Here is an 18759-nt window from a genome sequence, read left to right on the forward strand (position 1 = left end):
GCATCATGGGGGCTCTGTGTCACTGACTTCAAACGAAAACCAAGAAATAATATTTAAGGATGACGTTGGTTGATTTCAACACTTTTCCCCTGAGCACCTGTGCAGGAAAAAATTGCAAAGATGGAGTTGGGACAACATGGAATTTCAGGTCAAACGGAATTATGGGTTCACATCTTGGCTGGATTCCCACAGTTGTCTGACCATCTCTGAGTCTTCACTTCCTCACTTTAAGATGGGGATGATAGTGATTCTTGCCTTCTAGGCTCCTTCTAAGCCCCACATAGTACCTGGCACTTTGAATGCTGCTCATTTTTAATCCTAACTTTCCTATGTAACGTTCACCAATATCCACAGTACCACGCAGCGCTAAGGATGTGTGGAAGGGCGCCGGAAGAAACCAGGGATTCTCTGCACCCTTGTAAATCTCACTCTGCTCAAGTTTGCCTCTTGAATGGAGAGAGGAGGGTCCACAGATGTCCCAAAGGTGGACAGCAGCTGCTCTGGCTGTCCTCCTCCACGACTCCATGCTGGCCCTCATCATCTCCCACCTGGGTCCTCTCCGCAGCCTCCCCACGGACTTCCCTGTCTCCAGGCTGCCCCTCTGCAAACCTTGTCCATGTCATGCTGTGACAAGTGACCTTACGAAAGTGATATCTACAAGCCACTCCCACACATGGTCCATGTGGCGGCTTTCTGCAGCTCTCACAGGGAGGTCTGGTCCCTGGACCTGCATTTCAGGGCACTACCTGCCCGGCCCCTTCTCAGCTCTTAGACCTCTGCCCCGTAAGCCCAGGGCACTTTGTAAGCCTTAGCAAATGCATATGCAGCTTCCTGGACAGGCTGACTTTTTCTCCCATATCTTTACCTTGGCATGTGCCATTCCCTTTCCAGGAGCACGTCTGTCCTTTACCTGACACCTGAAGACCTCCTGGAGTCAGGACACATACCCCAGTGCCACCGTATAGATTAGGGGTCCTCTTGCCATTCCTATAGCCCAAGCACAGCATGGTCATTGCCTTTACATTGCTTTAAGGTCCTACACTCTGAGCCTGATGAGCCTAGTGAGCCTGGCTTCAGCCTCTCTGTACCCTTGTCTGCCGGAGGGAATGGTGATGGCACGTATATGATGGTTGCTGCGAGAAGAAACAGGTGTATGCACGCACAGCACTTAGCATACAGGAAGAGCTCCCTAACGGGTTGGAACAACTGGCCTAATCCCACCCCTTGATGGCCTGTGCGTTTTGGTCACAACTGTGCTCTGAAGCCACATCTATATCCTGAGGTGGGGGCGTGGGCTGGACCCTTTCTTGCTTGATGATTGTCTCAGGGCTGTAAACTTCAGAATTTCAAGAACAGAATTTGCCGGCGAATTGTGGAGCGTTGACCAATTCCCCATTTTCTCACTTAACTGCCTCTCCCCAGGGCCCAGGAGGAGGGAACAGCTCTGCCCATCTCCTGACCCGGGGCCCATGCTGGGCCCTGTGCGCCCCTCCCACCCCCCAATTCCTGGCCCTGGCCAGGCTCAGGGATAGGATCCTCCAGGAGCCCCTCCATCTTGCCTGCTCTTGGGAGAGAGTGGGGAGGGGGTAATCCCCAGCACAGGGATGCTGTGGGCAAGCTGCCAGCATTCCCCATGCAATTCAACACACACTCACGCACTCATGTCATCACTACAGAGGCACCTTCCCCTAACAAAAAAGGGCAAAAATCTGGGGGTTTAAGTGGTATTAAGGGCAGAAGCATGTGGCTGTGAGAAGGCCCCGTGGAGGTGGCGAGCGTTCGCTGGGTGGCTTTAGGTGCCGCTCCTGATGGCAGAAAGAAGACGTTTTTGTTTCAGAGCTGGAGTTCTGAGGTGACACTGTGGCTCTTACACAAGGGTGTTTCCTGCACGATCCTCTCCCAGTCCGCGCTGGGCCTGCCCATGCAGGGATGAAGGGGCTGGTCTGACGGGAGAGGCAAAGCAGCTGGCACGGCTGGGGCTCAGGCACAAGGGGAGGGGCCCAGGAACTTTGGGGAGGGACTTTGTTGTCAGGTTCCTAGAGGGGTCAGACTCCAGGGGCACCAGGAAGGGGGCCGGGGAGTCTGTCCCCACCCCCGGGACGCTTGAGGACCACATGGGCCCGAGGCCCGCAGACATCTGTGAAAGGCCGGGGGGCTCTCAGAGCCCGGCAGGCTGAGACAGGGCAGTGTGAGCTCATCACCGGAGAGCTGAGAGGACATTTTTAATTCGAGGAACCATCCCTGTCCTACGGCCCCACCTAGCCAGCCGGGTGGGCAGCCTGAGCTGTGGAGGGGGTGTCAGAGGTGAAGCGGTCCAGCCCCTGCCCCTCCAGCCCGGCCCGGCCACCCCCCCTCCCCAACCCCGGACCCCGGGTTTGCACCTGGGTGCACGTCGGCCGCCCGCGTCCGCACGTCCTGGGGCGCTGACCGTCCCGATCCCGGCCGGCTGGGGCGGGGGCCGGCGGGCCGCAGCGCTCCGCACCGGCGGGGGTACCGGCTGGGGCACCGGCCTGGGCACCCGCCTGGGCACCGGCGGGGGCGCGGCTCGGCGTGACGTCACGCGCCCCGCCCCCGCGGCCCCCGCCCACCCCCACGTTCCGGGCGGGGCCGGCCCGGGGCCTGCCGGGGCTCGCCCGCCGCGGCCCCCTCCCCAGGGGCCGCCCCCTCCCGTCGGGCCGCGCCTCTGCCCCTCGCGTCCCCGCCCGGCGGCCGACTCCGCCTGCGAAAAGCCGAAGCCGCGGCGGCCGCCGCCGTTGCCGCCATTGACGTCAGAGGGGCGGGCACATGACCCCGCGGGGACCAATCGCGCGGGCGCCGAGCGGCTTCTGCAATCTCTCAACTGAGCCGGCCCCCGCGGCCCCCGCCGCACACTCGCCCGCGGACGGCCGCCCAGACACACGTACTGTACACACGAGCGGGCGGCGGGGCCGAGACACGCCCGCCCGCCCGCCCGCGCGGCCCCGGCCCCCGCCGCTGCCCCGCGCCCGCTCCGCCGCCCGCCGCTCCGACCGCCGCCAGCATGCAGCCGACCAGCTAGGAGGAAGCGCGGCCGCGAGGAAGCGCCGAGCGCCGGCCGCCCGCCCGCCCGCCGGCCCCTCCCCTGCCGGGCGCCCCCCCCCCAGCCCCACGCCCCCCCACCTTCCTGGGCGGTGGGGGGGGGTGCGGGCCGCCGCCCGGGGGCCCCGCCGCCCCGGCAGCCCGGGACAGCCCCCTTTCCCCGCCCCCGGCCCCCGCCCCGGCCCGGCCGGCCATGGATCTGACCAGCAGCTCGGGCGGCGGCGGCGACCCCCGGCAGATCGAGGAGACCAAGCCGCTGCTGGGGGGCGACGTGCCGGCCCCCGAGGGCACGAAGATGGGCGCCGTGCCCTGCCGCCGGGCCCTTCTGCTGTGCAACGGGATGAGGTACAAACTGCTGCAGGAGGGCGACATCCAGGTCTGTGTCATCCGGCACCCGCGGACCTTTCTCAGCAAGATCCTCACCTCGAAATTCCTGAGGCGCTGGGAGCCGCACCACCTAACGCTGGCCGACAACAGCCTGGCGTCCGCCACGGTGAGTCGCTCTGCGCGGCGGCGGCGCGCCGGCACCCCCGCGCCTCGCCTCGGGGCCGGGAGGCGCCCCCTCTCGCCGCCGCCCCCTGCCCGCCGCTGCACCTGGAGCCCGGGGCCTGCGGGGCGCCGGGGGGGGGGGGCCGGGTCGGCCTGGGGGCCGGAGCGGGGGCTGGCGGCGGGGGGGACCCCGGCGCCCCCCTCCTGGCCTGCGCTCGGGGCCGGCTTATGCCCAGCGGGCGGGCTCGGGGAGACCCTCGGAATTCTGCACCGGATCCGGCCCACCCCAGCCTGGGCATCTGCGGACGTCCCGGACCCGGCGCTAGCTAGTGTTTATACGGATGGGACCGTGGGGGTAGACCCGGGGTGGGCCGCGAGGGTGGTGGGGGTTCCCTTTCTGAAAGCCCGCGGCCCATCTGGATCTGCGCTGGAGGGGAAAACGAAACGAGACCCCCCCCCCAATAAAGAAAGAAAACCTAACAACCTCGAAACCCCCAAACCCAAAGAATTTCCAGAAGCCAGTTCTTTCTGTGCTTCACTGTCTTTTTCCTGCTCAGGCTGGTAGGCAAAACTGGGTGCTTCCCTTTCTGAAAAATCTCATTCGCACGCTGGGATGTTGGATGAGGAGGGGGAGGGGCCAGGGGTCCCGGACTGTTTCCTCCCCACGGAGGGGTGGTCAGGTTCTGGAGTGGAAGCTGGCTTTGGGGCCCTGGTCTTGCATTGTCTGTGAAGTGTGTGTATACGTGTGTTCTGCGGTTGGTTTTATTTTGTTACTGTTACTGTTTCAAATGTATGGCTGGGAGGTCAGCTGGATGAGAGGGAGAGGAGAAGTCATTGATGTGTTTCTGAAATCAAATCTACAAGGTGGGGAAAGACAGCTGTGGTGGGGATCATAGGGCGTGGGGGTGGCTGGCGGGAGGCTGAGCAGGATGCTTTGTGTTTTGAAACAAGGACAGTTTAAAGCACCAGCTCTGCTTGGGCCTGAGCCTTGCGGAGGGGATTCCGTCCTCTCTGGAGAAGTGGCAGGTCTTCCCTAGAATGCACACTCCCCCTGGGGTGGCCGTGATCGTGATTGTGTTTACTAAGCACGGTTGTTGGGGCCGGGGGAGGTGGGGGATGGAGGTGGCAGAATCCAGTGCCTGCCCACACCTGTGCCAAGAAAACCCAGCCAGGAAACAGGGTGTCGCTTCCATGGCATGTCACAAACATGTAGCGTGTGTAGACATTTCCCCGGCATCCATGTTCCCTTGGCAGTGTGTCACAGGCCGTGACACATGCTCCAAGGAATGGGGAGGGGGGGAAAAGTTAGCAGAAGCAGCCCTACTCTTCGAAACCACTCCTCCCTCCCCAGACCACTGAAACACACGAGGACTCTTATTCTGAATTTCGGGTCCGACGTGCTTAGAACACCTATTTTTTTTTTTTTTTTTTCTTTCCTGTGGGCAGGTTGGTGCAGTATCTGCAAAGACTTCTTCCTCAGGGAGGATCGCTGGTTGCCGTGAGGCGGTCCGGTCCCGGGCTCAGGCTCATGCATGTTCTTAATCCCGTGCAAAGCCACAGGCCTGGGCATTTATTTGGCTTTTCATTCCGTGGAGAGAGAACCTCAGAGAATTCACCAGCACGCAGTGTTTCAGGTTCAGGCAGGAACCGGTGCCGTTAATAGTTCCCTGCCTGGGATCAGGAGCCCCCCAACCCGGCTTCCGAATTTCCCCTGCTTCCGGGGAGTGGTTTTGTTTTCCTCCCACTCCTCAAAATGCAGGGGAGTTGGGAGGGGAGAGGAAGTGGTTGAGAGGCACAGTGGCCCTCCGTGGGAGAAGCCGGGAGTGCGTGCTCTGGGGCTGCTGGCCACGGTCTGTGGGGGGAAGCCAGCTTTGGAGGCTCAAGGCCCCCTTCCCCCCAGTGACTGATTGCTCAAGAGGTATCTAGGAGAGGAAAGAAGCAAAGACTGAGACTGGGCAGTGGTTTCTCCAGCAGCCAGAGGCCCCAGCACCACCTTCACCAGCCGAGATGGGTGGCACCTTCGTAGCTTGGCCCTCTCTGGTGAGGAGCTGTGATTTTCAGGACCGGGGGTGAAGGCCACCCGTAGAACAAGATTTGTCTCAGTAGATCCCTGCTGCGGCGGGGTCGGAAATGTGGAAGTAGGAACTATGAGCAAGTGTCCGATGGACTGGCCAGTCCCCCTTCCTCCGCCTGTGGCCACTGGGCCCTGTGGGCAGGGGGTGGCCTTGAATTTTGCCCTGGTGGGCTCCAGTGGGGTGCGGGGCTCCCTGTGCCGGGGCCTGTGAGTGTGGAGGGGGCTGCTGAGGGCACTCCTGGCTGTGGCAGTGGCCTCCAGGGCAGAGGTGGGACTGAAACTGTACCAGGGACCTTGTCCCATCATGAGACACCTGGTTGGTGTCCAGGCCCTGGGGAAGCAAAGGAACCCCTGAGGGGTTTCCCTGAGGCCTGGGCATTATGTAATCTGTCTGCATTTTATAGTGTGGCCCAAGCACGCTATTGAGAAATATTAACCCCAAATGAAACAAAGGTGAATTTCAGTGTAGTTCACTACTGCAAAAGCCCTGTGCAGCCCCGTGGCTTTGCAGAGTCCCCGGCCCAGCCTCAAGCTGCTGATCAGGTATGTTTCCGGAGCAGGTCAAATCCTTTCATGAAATGTCCATCATCCGTGTATCAAGCCATCGGCACAGCCCAACTTAGAACCGTCTGGTAATTATCTGGTTAATTGTGTGGGCTTCAGGAACAAGACTCAAGAGTGATTGATCTGGATTCAAACCGATAAACAAACCAAATACGCTCCTGCCCAAAACATCTTTGGAGTCTGTCTACGCTGATCCAATTAACTGGATTGTTGTCAGAGATAAAGGCTTCCAGGACCACAGCTAGTCCTGTGGTCCATATGGAGGCTCCCAGCACCCCCCCCCCCCAAGTAGGCTGCTCCGGCTGGGTCCAGCCCGCAGGTGGACCTCAGTTGATTCCCCGCTGGGGAGATGGGCTTAGCCTGGGGCTCTGGGGGCTGGCGGCGTCACCTCCTGGCCTGGGCATAAACTTTGCCTTCTGTGGGGTCGGGTTGGAGCTTACCCCAGTGCCAGTTACTGATTAAATCCTCGCAGAGCCAGCAGTGTGCCGGACATGGCCTGTGACAGCGCTGGGCCCAAGGCACTCTGTGCTGGAGACTTTGGATCCCCAGTGCTCATAAACAAAGAAGGAAACACAAAGGCGACAGTGACCTGGCTGACGTGTGAGGGGTGATTGGGACGAGTCCGCCCCCTCCCTGGCGTACACAGGACCACACCTGCGGTCCTGCCCAGACTGTGGCCTAGACGTGGTGCCTCATTCCCCTTTTGCATCCAGACTTGTCATTCCCCTGGCCCCTTTGGGCTTTTCGTGGCTGCTGACTGTAGTGTGGGTTGGAGCCAAGGGCCAGGAGTTCTGCAGAAGCAGCCGGGTCCACACGACCAGAATCCATTTTGCTGTTCTCATGTGTGGGTTGAATTTGATCACCTGCTAGACATGTTTGTCCGCTGGAGGAGAGCTTTTGTCTGTGTGCTTTGTTTCTCTGCGCCCAAGAAGCACAAATAAGCTGCCTACCTTTCCTTTCACCTTATTTTATTACATGCAGCACATGGCGTCTCGGAGTGCTGGGTCCGATCCGATTCCTTGACCCAACAGCACAGGGGTGGGAGCACAGGTGGCCGTGGCCTTCTTTATTTTCAAGCCTGAATTCCTCAGTGACTAGCTTTTAAATTTTCTCCACTCTGCTCCTCCGATGGCAAGGTTTCTTCTGGGCTTTTTATCACGGTAAAGAAAAGAGAAGTCCCCTTAATCCTTGTCGGTCTCTTTAATGAGGAGTTCTCTTGGGCGGGGTGCGGGGGCAGCAATCTTCTGAACTTGGATTTTGTTAACTCAGCACCTGCTGGGTGTCCAGTGCCGAGTGGGGAGCTCAGCCCCACGGTGTGGTTTCCGCCTGAGAATGAAAGCCTGTGTCCTCCGGGGTAGTCACGGGCGCCACAGGGATGTGTCTGCATGTGTGTGTGCACGCGTGTTTGTTTTTTTCCACTTTGTCACTTACCCAGCTCCTGTCTGTCCATCCTTCCCGCCTTTGGTTTATTGGATGTTTTCTGCGGCAGCGAGTAAACACAAATAATTTTTTTTGTTTTCCTTCAGTACCATTTGTCATTAAGATTTTGGGTCTATCAAGTTTGTTTCCAGGGTAACATGTCTGATTGGAGGGGTGGGGGGGCGGGGGCCAGAGACAGAAGAGGAGAAAAGAATCTAAATTCTCCATAAACAGCAAATGTGTTCTTCCCTTCCAGGTTGTAATAAATAAATGCACGTCAAGGAGGGTGTACGTTTGATGCTGCCGTTTGCCTAGTGCAGTTGGAGGGGCTCTTTCTGACCGCAGGCAGAATTGTGCCAGTCCAGGTGGTGGCACGTGGCGTGTGTCTGGGCTTTGGTGCCAGACCGGCGACGGAGACAGGCACGTGCTATGGCTTGGGCTCCACGGCCCACAAGTGGCTTCTGCCTGGCGCCTCTTGCTCCTGCACCTGCCGACTCGCTTGACATCGAGAGTGGGCATTTCTGGGGTACTGTGTCTGGTGAGGCTTAGGGGTGTCCTGGCAGCCGTGTTGTCCCGAGAACAGAAGCTGTCTCAGGGTTCCTTACTGCCAGCCTTGGGTAATCAGAGTGGCCTCCCTCTTCTCCGGGCCAGCCGGGCTGGGCCCACGTGGAGGGCACCCTCTTGGTGCTTTGGTGGAATAGACATTTGAGGTGGTTGAATTATGCCTTCGATTAAAGGATTAAGTGAGATTAAGTGATGGAATGTGATACGGTTTAGGGTGTCCCCACCATGGGGCAGAGCTGGCCTGGGTTTTGCTATCACATGGTTACTGGGTCTGAATTCTAAGGTTATGATTTCCCTGGTTGTGTGACTCTCAGCACATGGCTTTCCCTTGGTGGGCCTTGCTTTTTTTTTTTTTTTTTTTTTCCATCTGGAAGGTGGGATAATCCTATTTCATTTATAGGGTTGCTGTAAGGTTTGGAGATATTTCTGAGTCCTACCGGGTGGGTAGGACTACGAGCAGGGGCTAGCATCCCAATGTGTGTTTTCTTAATTGCCCCGAGAGAGCTTCTTGAAATTCTGTGCGAGTAGAAAGGACTGTTACTGTTTGAAAGTGGACAGTCTCCAGAGCAAAGTCTCCTCCGATGAGCAGTGCTTTTGGGAAACTTAGGGGTAGTGACCAGATCTGGTGTGTCTGAAGGCCGTGAGACTGTTGAAAGCAGGTTAAGACAGACTCCTCAAGAGCACAGTCTAGTTTCTTTAAACTAAACATCCCACAAAGCTCTTTTTTAAAAAAAAATTGCAACAGTAATACCCACATCAAAAAAATTCAGATGGTACAACAAGACATACCCGGGAAAAATGCTGCTTTAATGCCCCCGTGGCCCCTAGTTCTCCTGCTTGTAGGCAGTCCCGTTACCCATTTCTTCTGTAGCCTTGCCTCCCGTTCCGGCCATTTACATGCTGTTCTGGGCATGATTGGTCACTGGACAGCGTATTTTGGAGATGATTCCAGATCTGTGCGCATATGGCCGCCTCCTCTTTGTCACGGTCCTCTGTGGTGGCAATGTGATGCTCCTGGACTGTCTCCTGTTGCGGGACATTTAGGTTAGACCCGCTCTTTTGCTGTTTGAAACAAGACACTTCCCATTTTTCTTCAGTGGAGTTGTTCCTGGTTGGATAATTTGAGTGTTTTTTGCTTCTTTGGGGTGTTCAAATACTCAGCCCCAGAATGCTTTGCAAGGAAGAGCTGACCTTCCCCCAGAGGGGGATGGGCAGTGTTGCCTGGGGTTATGGCCACCCGCAGTCATGCTTCCATCTGGCTTCATGTCACCAGCCGTGGAGCCCCCTTGGGGAGTCCGCCCACCTGGCCCCCCCCCAGGAGCTCAGCACAGGTGAGCTGGGGGCTTTGAGCAGTCACACTGACCTGTGCCCCGAGGACAGGAGTCTGTGTGTCCGGGGCTAGCTGTTTCCTGCTCCACCTGAGAGCATGGTTTTTGTCCCCAGACTTCCTGCTTCCCCAGGATGGGAGCCAGGCCACCCAGCCCCGGGGTAGAGAAAGGGAGGAAGTGAGAATGTCTCTTCCCCACTCCTGGCTCTGATGACAAAGCACCCAGTGAGTTCAGCGGGGCGCCGAGGGAGGCAGTGCACATTGGAAAGGAAGCTTTGCTGACATCAGCAGAGCCATAACCAAAGGGTGATGAGCCGCGTGTGTGCACTCACGCGTGCGTATGTGTGCTGTCCCTGTGTCCCGAGGCAAAGGAGATCTCAGAGGAAAGGTTTCTGGTGCAGGAATTGGTACCCGTGTTCGGTAGTCCTTTCTTTACACCTGCCGCGTGCAGGTGCCTCCGTGTTGGGCTGTGTGGTGAGGTGACTGGAGGAGAACAGCCAGGCCCAGTGGAGTGGTCAGACCCGTGAGCCTGAGTCCCTGCCCTGCAGCTTCCAACTGCTGGGTGACCTTGGGCACATCACCTAACAGTCTGTATTTACCTATAAAATTCGGACTCTGGGGATTTCCTTCTGGTACTGATGTCGGTGAGGTTAAGTGAGGTAAGGCATGGCAGTTCATTCATGCATTTATGCAACAGATAAATATCACTGCTCTGGGCACTTCGAAGAATATAGCACCCTGCCCCCATAGCCTGTCTGTTGGTGGGGTGGGTGAAGATAATAAACCACTAAGCAGGGAGATGGAAAATCTGCCTGGCTGTGACAGGGGTCCCAAGGAAAACAAAGCAGGCAGGTAGGTGGGGTGTCCCGAGCTTGGGGACTGGCGACCTTGCTGCTTTGCACGTGGCAGTCAGGGGAGGGGGTGAGAGCATTCCCGGCAGAGAGAGTGGCAAGTGCAAAGGCCCTGAGGTTGGATTATACTTAGAAATCACCTGGTAAAGTGGCTGGACTGGCATTAAGTAATTGCTGTACAATTGTTATTACCCCTGCCTTCTAGGAGCTGTTATCATCTATTGAAAAATATTTATGAACACCCAGAATGTACACATCATTGGGCATACAGGGAGCTCCCGGCCCCATTGAGCTTTTTTATTCCAGAGCTTCTGGTGTGTGTGTGTGTGTGTGTGTGTGTGTGTGTCTGTCTGTTTTATTTAGCCAGGCTTCCTCTCAATAGAAGTGAATCGCTTTTGGAGCAGTGCTGTAAGAGACTCTTAAATTACAAAGCCCATTGAAACTTAAAAACCATTTGTCCATCCTGAGTTATAAGGGTCCTAGGACCTAGAACACTAATTGTTGAATTCGCCTCTGGCATTTTGCTGGGGTGGGGAGGGGAAGTGGTGAGGGGAAGTATGTTGCTCAGAGACCCTTACAAATGACTCAGCAGAGGGACTGGGATTCACACCCAGGACTCCTACCTCCCAGCACCTTCCAGTGCCTTCTAGAACCTTCCAGTGCCTTCTGCCTTTTTTTTCATTGGCCCTTCTGCCTTCAAGCTGTTATCAGAAATGATATGATCAAGAAAGGGATATAAGCAGATTAGGCTAAGTAAACTCACTTTAGAGGAAAGCAGAAGAGCTAGATTCTCCAGTACCTGGGTAGGTAGCTATATGGGACTCAGGTGGGGGGTGGTGGATGTTTTCCTGGGGCTGGGCTGGTTGGCTCCAGCTCAGGTGGGGTCATCAGGAGAGGGAAGATAACACTGGACCTAGTAGTCCTTTCCTGGGTGTCTTGAGCCAGTCCCAGGCTCTTAAAGGCCTGGAAAAGCTGCAGAGAGGAGTGCGCAACCTGGAGAAGCCCAGGCCTGGCCTCCCTGCCCGGCCCCCCCATTTGGCTCACTGTCCAGACCAGGTGCATGCGATCACCAGCAGACGCTCCTGTGAGGTTCAGAGGGGCCATGCACCCATCCATGTGGGCGGGGCTGGGCGTCAGTGGGCGTGGGCTGACTGCGGTGACAGCTAGCCCCCAGATCCGCGTGACATCACACAACATGCTCTGCTCAGTCCAGTGGCAGATTCTGCCCTGCTGGAGCTGGATTACATGGGCACTGGGCTCCTGCCTGCTGTGTCACTGGCTGCCCCTCTCCTCCCTCCTGGGCCTCACAGAGCAGGAGGTGGGAGAGGGAGAGAGCACCCGGCTGAGCCGTGGGTAGGTCTGGCCGCTCTATTGGTCACGTCTCGGTGCTATGACAACTCCTGAGCACAGGGCCCTGGGGAAGGAGGCCGTGGAATGGTGAGGAGTCCCACCATTGGATGTCTTCGAGGACATGCTCTGGAAGGGAAATTCAAACACCGTGAGCCCTTCTAGCTCCTGGGTTTGAGCTCAGTGGCAGGTCAGGGGGTTCACAGTCTTCTCTCTGGTAGAGAGTAAAGTAGGCTAAGAAAATGTATTGCAGGGAGCGGAGCGACGCGTTCGTGACCGCAGGGACATGGGTTGTCTACCTACTGTATGTGTGTGTAGAGGGTGAGCGGAGAGGCAGGGGCAGGCCTGCCCCCATGCGTGGGTGCGCGTGTCCATGGATACGGGCACATCCAACAGGTATCATAGAATTGTTTCAGCCTCTTGCAGAAACGTCTTAGCTGAGAATCAGTGGGCTTATCAGTTCCGTGTCTGCTGGTGTTTGGCAGACATTCCTTTGTGAATTTGTCGAGTGAGTTCAGGGAACTGGTGTTGGGAAGTGAACGCCAAGTATTTGTAGAGCGCGCACCAGGCAGCAAGTCTGCAAGTCGAGTACTGGATACGGTGTGCGCGGAGGGAGTTGCCCGGGAGCTGCGTTCACCAGGGTGTGCTCCCGACGCTGTGCCTACACAGTGAGCGCGTCAAGGTGGAGGCGGGATCACTTGCCAGAGTGGGCCCCCCGTGGGGGCGAAGGGGGTGCCGGATTCACCAGGGCATGGTCCAGCCAAGAGGGCCCTGGTCGCAGTGCAAAGACGGGACACCAGCTGGGAGCCTGGGATCCCCCCGAAGTGGAGGCTTCAGGAGTGCAGGGATCCGAGTCACCAGGGCCAGGCGTCTGTCCCGACAGTGACCATGGTGACAGCCCCTGTGAGTGCTCCTTCTGCCAGGCGCTGTGCCGGGTGGTTCCTTCGGTGACCCCCATGACAGCCCAATGACTTACCGTTTCTCCGCCCACTTTACAGATGGGGACACTGAGGCCGGCCTCGCAGCAGACATCCTTGGCTGGCTGGCTGGCTGAGTGAGTGAAGAGTGAGGTTGCTGCGAACGCATCGTTGGTGGGTCCCTCCTTGTTGGAAGGGGAGAGGGGAGAGATGTGCTCAGACCTCGGCTCTCCACCCCTGGGACCCTGTGTGTCTGGCCCCCCGCAGGACAGGCCGCTCACACCTATGCCGCTCTTCCCTCCAGGGCTGCCGATGCAAATGGACAGTGTGTGCCTCGGACCCGTGTGCCATGTGGTGTGCGTGGCCAGCTGCAGGGGCCGGAACAGGCCTGAGGGTCCCTGGTGTGTTGCCTTGGCCATGAGGCTGCTGGGCTCAGCTCGCCAGTCCTGAGCTCCTCACGGGCTTCCATCAGAGGCCTCTGGTGCTTTCTAAGTCCTGGACCTGAAACTTCCCTTGTCAGCTCTAGCTTTCAAGGTTCCCCTTCTGGTACCTTCCTTCTTGGAGGCCTGGTGAGAAGGCTCAGCCTGGCCCTGGGGCTCTTGCGAAGGTATCTCCATCAGGCTGAGGCCCAGGGTAGGAGTGGCAGTTTGCTTCGGGTCTATAGTGGGGTCTCCGGCCCATGGGTGAGCTGTGGGGCCGGGCTGCCCTGGCAGAAAGGGGAACAGTGACTTGGCTGAGCTCCTTCTGTTGCTCTGGTTGGTTCATGTGTCGTGGCCCTGTGACCAAGGCTTGCTTTGGGAGTGAGGAAAACGAAAGCGCTTGGACTGCACCAGTGTTCTTCCGGCTGCTAGGCTTGGGGATCCCAGCAGGGTCAGCCCGTGGTGTCTGGTGGATCTGGACAGTACCGATCATTTCCTCCCACACGCCGAGTGCTTTGGATGTGTCTGCGTGTTGATGCTCACACCGGCCCCTGGGGTTCCAGTTTACAGACAGAAACTGAGGCCCTGCGAGTTTCAGGTTCTACATCTGGAACCCGGAGACCTGCATCCAGAGCCGAAGACCTTCCCACGTGCCACGGTGCCTCCTTGCTGGGCTGTGGGAACTCACCAGTGGCAAGCCTGTGATGGCGACAGCCAGGACTTGCCCAGTGCTTCTGTGCATTGGAGCCCCTGTGAGGTGCTGCTGCTAATTCCCCCATTTGACAGATGAGCAGAGTGAGGCCCAGAGAGATGAGCTCACTGCTTAACCAGCTAGTAATGGTTGGAGCTGGGATTTGAACCCAGGCCATCTGGTGCCACAGTGTAACTGCACGTGTCCTGTGGGCAGTGCTGAAGAGCCGAGGGTCAGTAAGACCCCCAGCGGCCAGGTTGAGCCCCACGCTGGGAGGAGGGCCTTACAGAAGTGGGGCGGAGGAACTTGTGGACGGAGCGGAGTGTTTCGGCCTGGGGGGTACAGCCACCCGCAGGCCTGTCTTGGGGAGAGCTGTGGCAGACGTTGGCATCTCACCTGCCCCGTGTCAATCTCGGGAGAGTGGACTCAGCCCCGTGGAGCCTCGCTTTCCTTGCCTGAGACGGCCTGGCCTGGAGGAGCTGCCCGTGGGAGCCGGCTGTGGTGACCTGCCTACGGCGAACCTGAAGTCCCGGGTCCACTGGGAGCACGCCCGGCCTTCCGGCCCGACTACCCAGCACCCTGGAGCTCTGGCACCTCCAGCCCCCGGAGGCCTCCCTGACCCCCCAGTTGCCGTGGGGGTTCCCTTTCCCTCAGGGTGCGGTGCACCCCTTCCCCAGCTGGATGCCAGTTGCCTCGGCGCCCGCCAGCCTTCCCTGCTGGCTCTTCACTTCTGCACTTGATGGAAGCAACAAAGATCATCACATGGGGACCATGAGCTTATCAAGTAAAGAAGCCAGAATTTCTCCCACAATTCCAGCCTCCCCAAAGCCATGCATATGAACCTTTGGGGGTGTAGCACTCTGTGCTTTTCCTGGATGAGGATGTAGGACACCCCTGGGGTCCTTCGCACAGCAAGCAGGGATTAGGTCGATTCCTAAACACGAAGCCATTAGGCCGTTATCTCAGAGTGTTTTAGCTTTGTCCCCCATTGATATTGGGGCCCAAACCATTCTTTGTGGTGGAGGCCGTCCTTGGCATTGAGGATGTAGAGCGTCTCTGGCCTCAGCCCACTAGAGACTCCCCATTGTTGTGATGGCCCCGAATGCCTGAAGACATGGCCCCTGGGGGCCCCATTCTCTGTTGAGACCCCGGGTAGCTCATTTACTGTCCCGCCTGCCCTGAGTCGGCCCTGGCTGTGGCTTGTGCTCCTGGCCTGGTTACCTGGGGCACGGAGGGTAAGGAAGAGATTTGTGGGGGCTGCCGGGCTGAGTCCGGCCGAGTCCAGATGCTTGTGTCCGGCTTGGCACAGGGCCAAGTGGCGGGGCTCTCTGGCGAGGCCCCTGGAAGGAAATCCCGCTGGCCAGAGCATCCGCTGGGCTCCCCACACCTGTGATCCCTGGATCGCCCCCTGCTGTGCTGTCTTGATGACTCAGGACTTCAGAGATGGCCGTGTTGAAAGGAGAATTGCATCATGCCAATAAAAGAAAGAAAAATTAGCATTAGAAAGTTTTGGTGTGAGGAAATGAAACAACCTGTGAGGAGTGAAGTGTTTTTTTGCGGGGGTTGTGGAGAGGAGGGGGAGTGGGCTGGTGGTAGGCTACCTGGCTGCGGGGCTCTTCTAAGAAGGCCTTCATCTGCTTGACTGACGTACCTACCCCTCCCCTCCAAGGCCAGGCATTGGGTCCCTCTGCCTCTTGCAGCTGAACCACATCGCCAGGAGAGATGCAAAAAGATACTTCTGGAGTATCCGTGGGTCCGGCCGGCAGGTGCGCCGCAGGAGTGAGGGACGTAGGGTAGACAGTGCTTCAAGGAGCAGCAGTCTGGGGGCTCTGCTGACGCCCAGTGGTAAACAGAGCCCCCTCTGGACCCAGAGAGCTGAGCCCTGTTCAGGGCAGCTGCTGAAGGAGTCTGTGTTGAGGGTTGCGGGGTGGCACGCAGCCTGTCCCCCCCACACTGTGAAACCCGTGGTGGCAATGGGGGGGCGCTAAAGACCCTGCCCCCCAGGTCAGTCCTTCCTGAGCAAGGACCCTCATCGTCGTGGCTACGAGTGCTGGCCAGTGTTGTTGGACTCAGACCCTTGATATTGGGCCACGGGACCAGTGGTGTGATCTGGTTCTGGTTCTGCATCTGTTGGGTGGGGGTAATAGCCAAGCTCCCAAGCTGTCCGAAGGGTGACAGAGATAGTCCCCCGGGGCGGGGCCGGGGCCGGGGCCGGGGCCGGGACCGGGGCTTAGAAGAGTGTGGGTGTAGCCAGTGCTTCCCCCCGGTCTGCATTCCTGCTTCCTGCTCAACTGTCCGTTCTTGAAGGCAGCGTCCTCTTCATCCAGGACACCTGATATCGGTCCAGGCCTTTGGCTGAGTGCGGCTGCGCTGGAGGGCAGCCGGGGGCCCGAGCATCACGGGCTGTGAAGGGACAGACAAGCACCTCAGGTTTTCTTGGAAACCCTGTCCCTGGCTTGTGACCTTGGAACTGTCCGGGAGAGCCTCAGGGCTTGCTCCTGACCTTGTCTTGTGACCTCAGGCACCAGAATCGGGAGTGGACCCTCAGCCCAGGCCCCAGCCCTGGCTGCCAGGGCCCCGATCCGCAGCTGGGAGTCTGGGAGGTTTGAGGTATTATTGGTGGTTTTAGCTTTCAGCAGCAGTGCGTGGGAAATAAGATTTTGATCTTGGAAAATATGATTTAAAAACAGAATTGAAAGTCGCTTTTGTTTTCTCAACGATATTGCCCCTGACACATGCTTGGGGCCTGCAGAGTGGCGTCTGGTTCGAGTGCTCCAGTGGGAGACCATTCGCGGCCCTCCTGGGTGGTGCACCTGTGTGTGTGTCTGACGGCACCCCCCCGCCCCCGCCTTCATGACAACCCTTTCTTCTGTGGCCACCTGCTGTGTCTCCTGGCCTTATTTACAGTGTCAGTGGCGACCCCGCAGCCAAGGGAGGGGCTGCTTCTTTGGAGCCCACCTTTGAATGAGGAGCATTATATGTGTACGTGTTGGCCTCATGGAGCTTGAGTCTGGTTGTTCTACCCCAACCCCCTCCCAGAAGGGTAGAAGGTTCCTGTCTTTCCTGTTGGATGAGGACTGGGAACTCTGGATCCCCATGGACCTCCCCGTGGAGACACCTGAGAGGTAGGTCCTGATCCCCTGGCCATCCCAGGATAACACTCCTGCCCTGTTCACTTTTCTCTGTGCCCAGGACCTGGCCACATGGCCTTCATCAGTGGGCCTCCATGCCCTCTGGCTTCCAGGGGAGGGGGGTTTGGTCAGTGGGACCCTGGAGGAGATGGAGGCTGTCGCCTCCTTAATTTAAGGTTGCTGTGGGTAGGCAGGGTCCCTCCATCACCGCTCCTGTCACCCCCCCCCGCCCCCACTCAGGCCTATGGTGGAAATGGGGTGGCCGCCTGGCCTGGCTTGCCTGGGACTGTCCCAGGAAACTTGTGTTTGCACTTGTGTCCCAAGAAAGCCCGCACTCCAGGCAGAGGGGACAGTTGGTCACCCTAGGGAGAAAAACCATTTCTTGTGCTTTCCCTGTGCTCTGCCCACACCTTGGTATGTCATCCTTTTGTTACCGTTTCTCCAAATTACACCATTTTGTGTCTGCCATCTGTTTCTTCCCAGGGCCCCAGCTCATACACCAGGAGCTTCAAGAGGATGGAGTAGTTTTCAGAGTTCTTCCCTTTTGGAGCTCACAGTAACTAAATGGGTGATTCTCTAGACATGGGAAAATGAAATTAATTTCCTGGGTGTAGACTCTTTTCTGAAAGTAGTGTTGCCTTCGCAGAATGGTGATGATGCTCCCGGTGGCCCTTTACCTGCCCAGTTACTTTGGGCTTGTTGTGTTAACTTCGATGCACTGTGGTGTTGAATCATTATGACAACCCTGTGAAGACTCTCCAGGGTCAGGAGACTGAGGCTGAGTGAGGGGAAGGCGTTTGACTAAGGCTCAGGCTGGGTGAGAGGTCAGGCCGGGGCACGAAGCCCGTGGAGTGGTGTGCGAGGCTGGTTTGCTTATGGACTGACGAGGCGTTGTACAGCCCTGCCAGACCTGACAGAAGCCACACTTGGGCTGCTTCTGGCTTGGATGGGGTGTCTCACGGGTGTGCAGGCGGCAGATCTGATGTTTTCCACTTCCTCCCGTGTGGCAGGGCTGTGTGCACAAAGCATGCACAACTGGCTGGCCGGCCGTTTAGGCTTTGTTGAATTCAGCCATGGGCAGTGTTGGAAAATGTTAATCTGTTTTTTCCTTTTCCATCTCCCCCCCTTTAAATTTTTATAATTAGAATCAGGCAGAGAGAACCTGCAGGCCATCTAGTTCTGGGATGGCAAATATATGACACACGTGCTGCCACTCCTAAGTCCCTCTCCCCTGGTAGACATTGCTAATCAATCCTGGCTAATTGATTCTTGCTAGTGAGCCTGGAGACAGCCACTACTAATCAATTGCTGTTGGCCGGCAGTCTGTCTCTCAGTGTACGGATTAGGAGCCTGAGACCCAGGAACATTAAATGACCCTCAGGGGAGCCACCAGGATTGTAGCGATGACTCTGTTGAAAGATGACTTTGGGTTAAAAGTCTCACATCTAAACAAGGCATGGTGCAGGGGGCAGGACCTGGGTTTCACACAGCAGTGTATGTAGCTGGGTCCAAATCCCCGTTCTGCCTCTTTCTGGTTGTAACTTCAAGTAAGTCATGTGACTTCTTGGAGCCTGGTTTGTGAAACTGGAATTATAATCCCCGCATCCCAAGGTTGTGAGAAGTAAGTGGCTTGGGGTGTTCCTTCAGCATCCCGCAGATCCCACTTGAGGACTTAGTGTGTGTCAGGTGCTACTGCCGGCCTGTCGCGTGGTCATGTGCTGTGTGGACACTGCTCCAACCCAGGGAACTCAGCTGCCTCACAAGGATGAGGCCTGTCTCAAGTTATGCCACTTTTCTTCCTCTTTCCTGCCTGGAGGCCCACGAAATCGTGTTGTTATTATTAATTTTTAACGGCTCCCTGTCACGTCCACTTAAATTTTGGCCTGTTTATGCTGTGCATGACTTGCTT

General features: G+C 57.6%; 1 protein-coding gene across 2 annotated transcripts in view; it reads left to right on the forward strand.

The window, feature by feature from the left end:
• The first annotated feature begins 3153 nt into the window (after nt 1-3153).
• LOC101689027 (c-Maf inducing protein) overlaps nt 3154-18759 on the forward strand; it is a 222705-nt gene continuing 207099 nt past the window's right edge. The window contains exon 1 of one of the 2 annotated variants that reach the window (XM_045076342.1): nt 3154-3550. In XM_045076342.1, the coding sequence (XP_044932277.1) occupies nt 3251-3550 (300 nt within the window). In that variant the 5' untranslated portion in view covers nt 3154-3250. The remainder of the gene's footprint in view (nt 3551-18759) is intronic. The other variant, XM_045076341.1, reaches the window with a different exon arrangement.

This window comes from Mustela putorius, unplaced genomic scaffold (genome assembly GCF_011764305.1).
Source record: "Mustela putorius furo isolate JIRA1106 unplaced genomic scaffold, ASM1176430v1.1 tig00000174_pilon_pilon_pilon, whole genome shotgun sequence".
In the NCBI taxonomy this organism is placed as follows: Eukaryota; Metazoa; Chordata; class Mammalia; order Carnivora; family Mustelidae; genus Mustela; species Mustela putorius.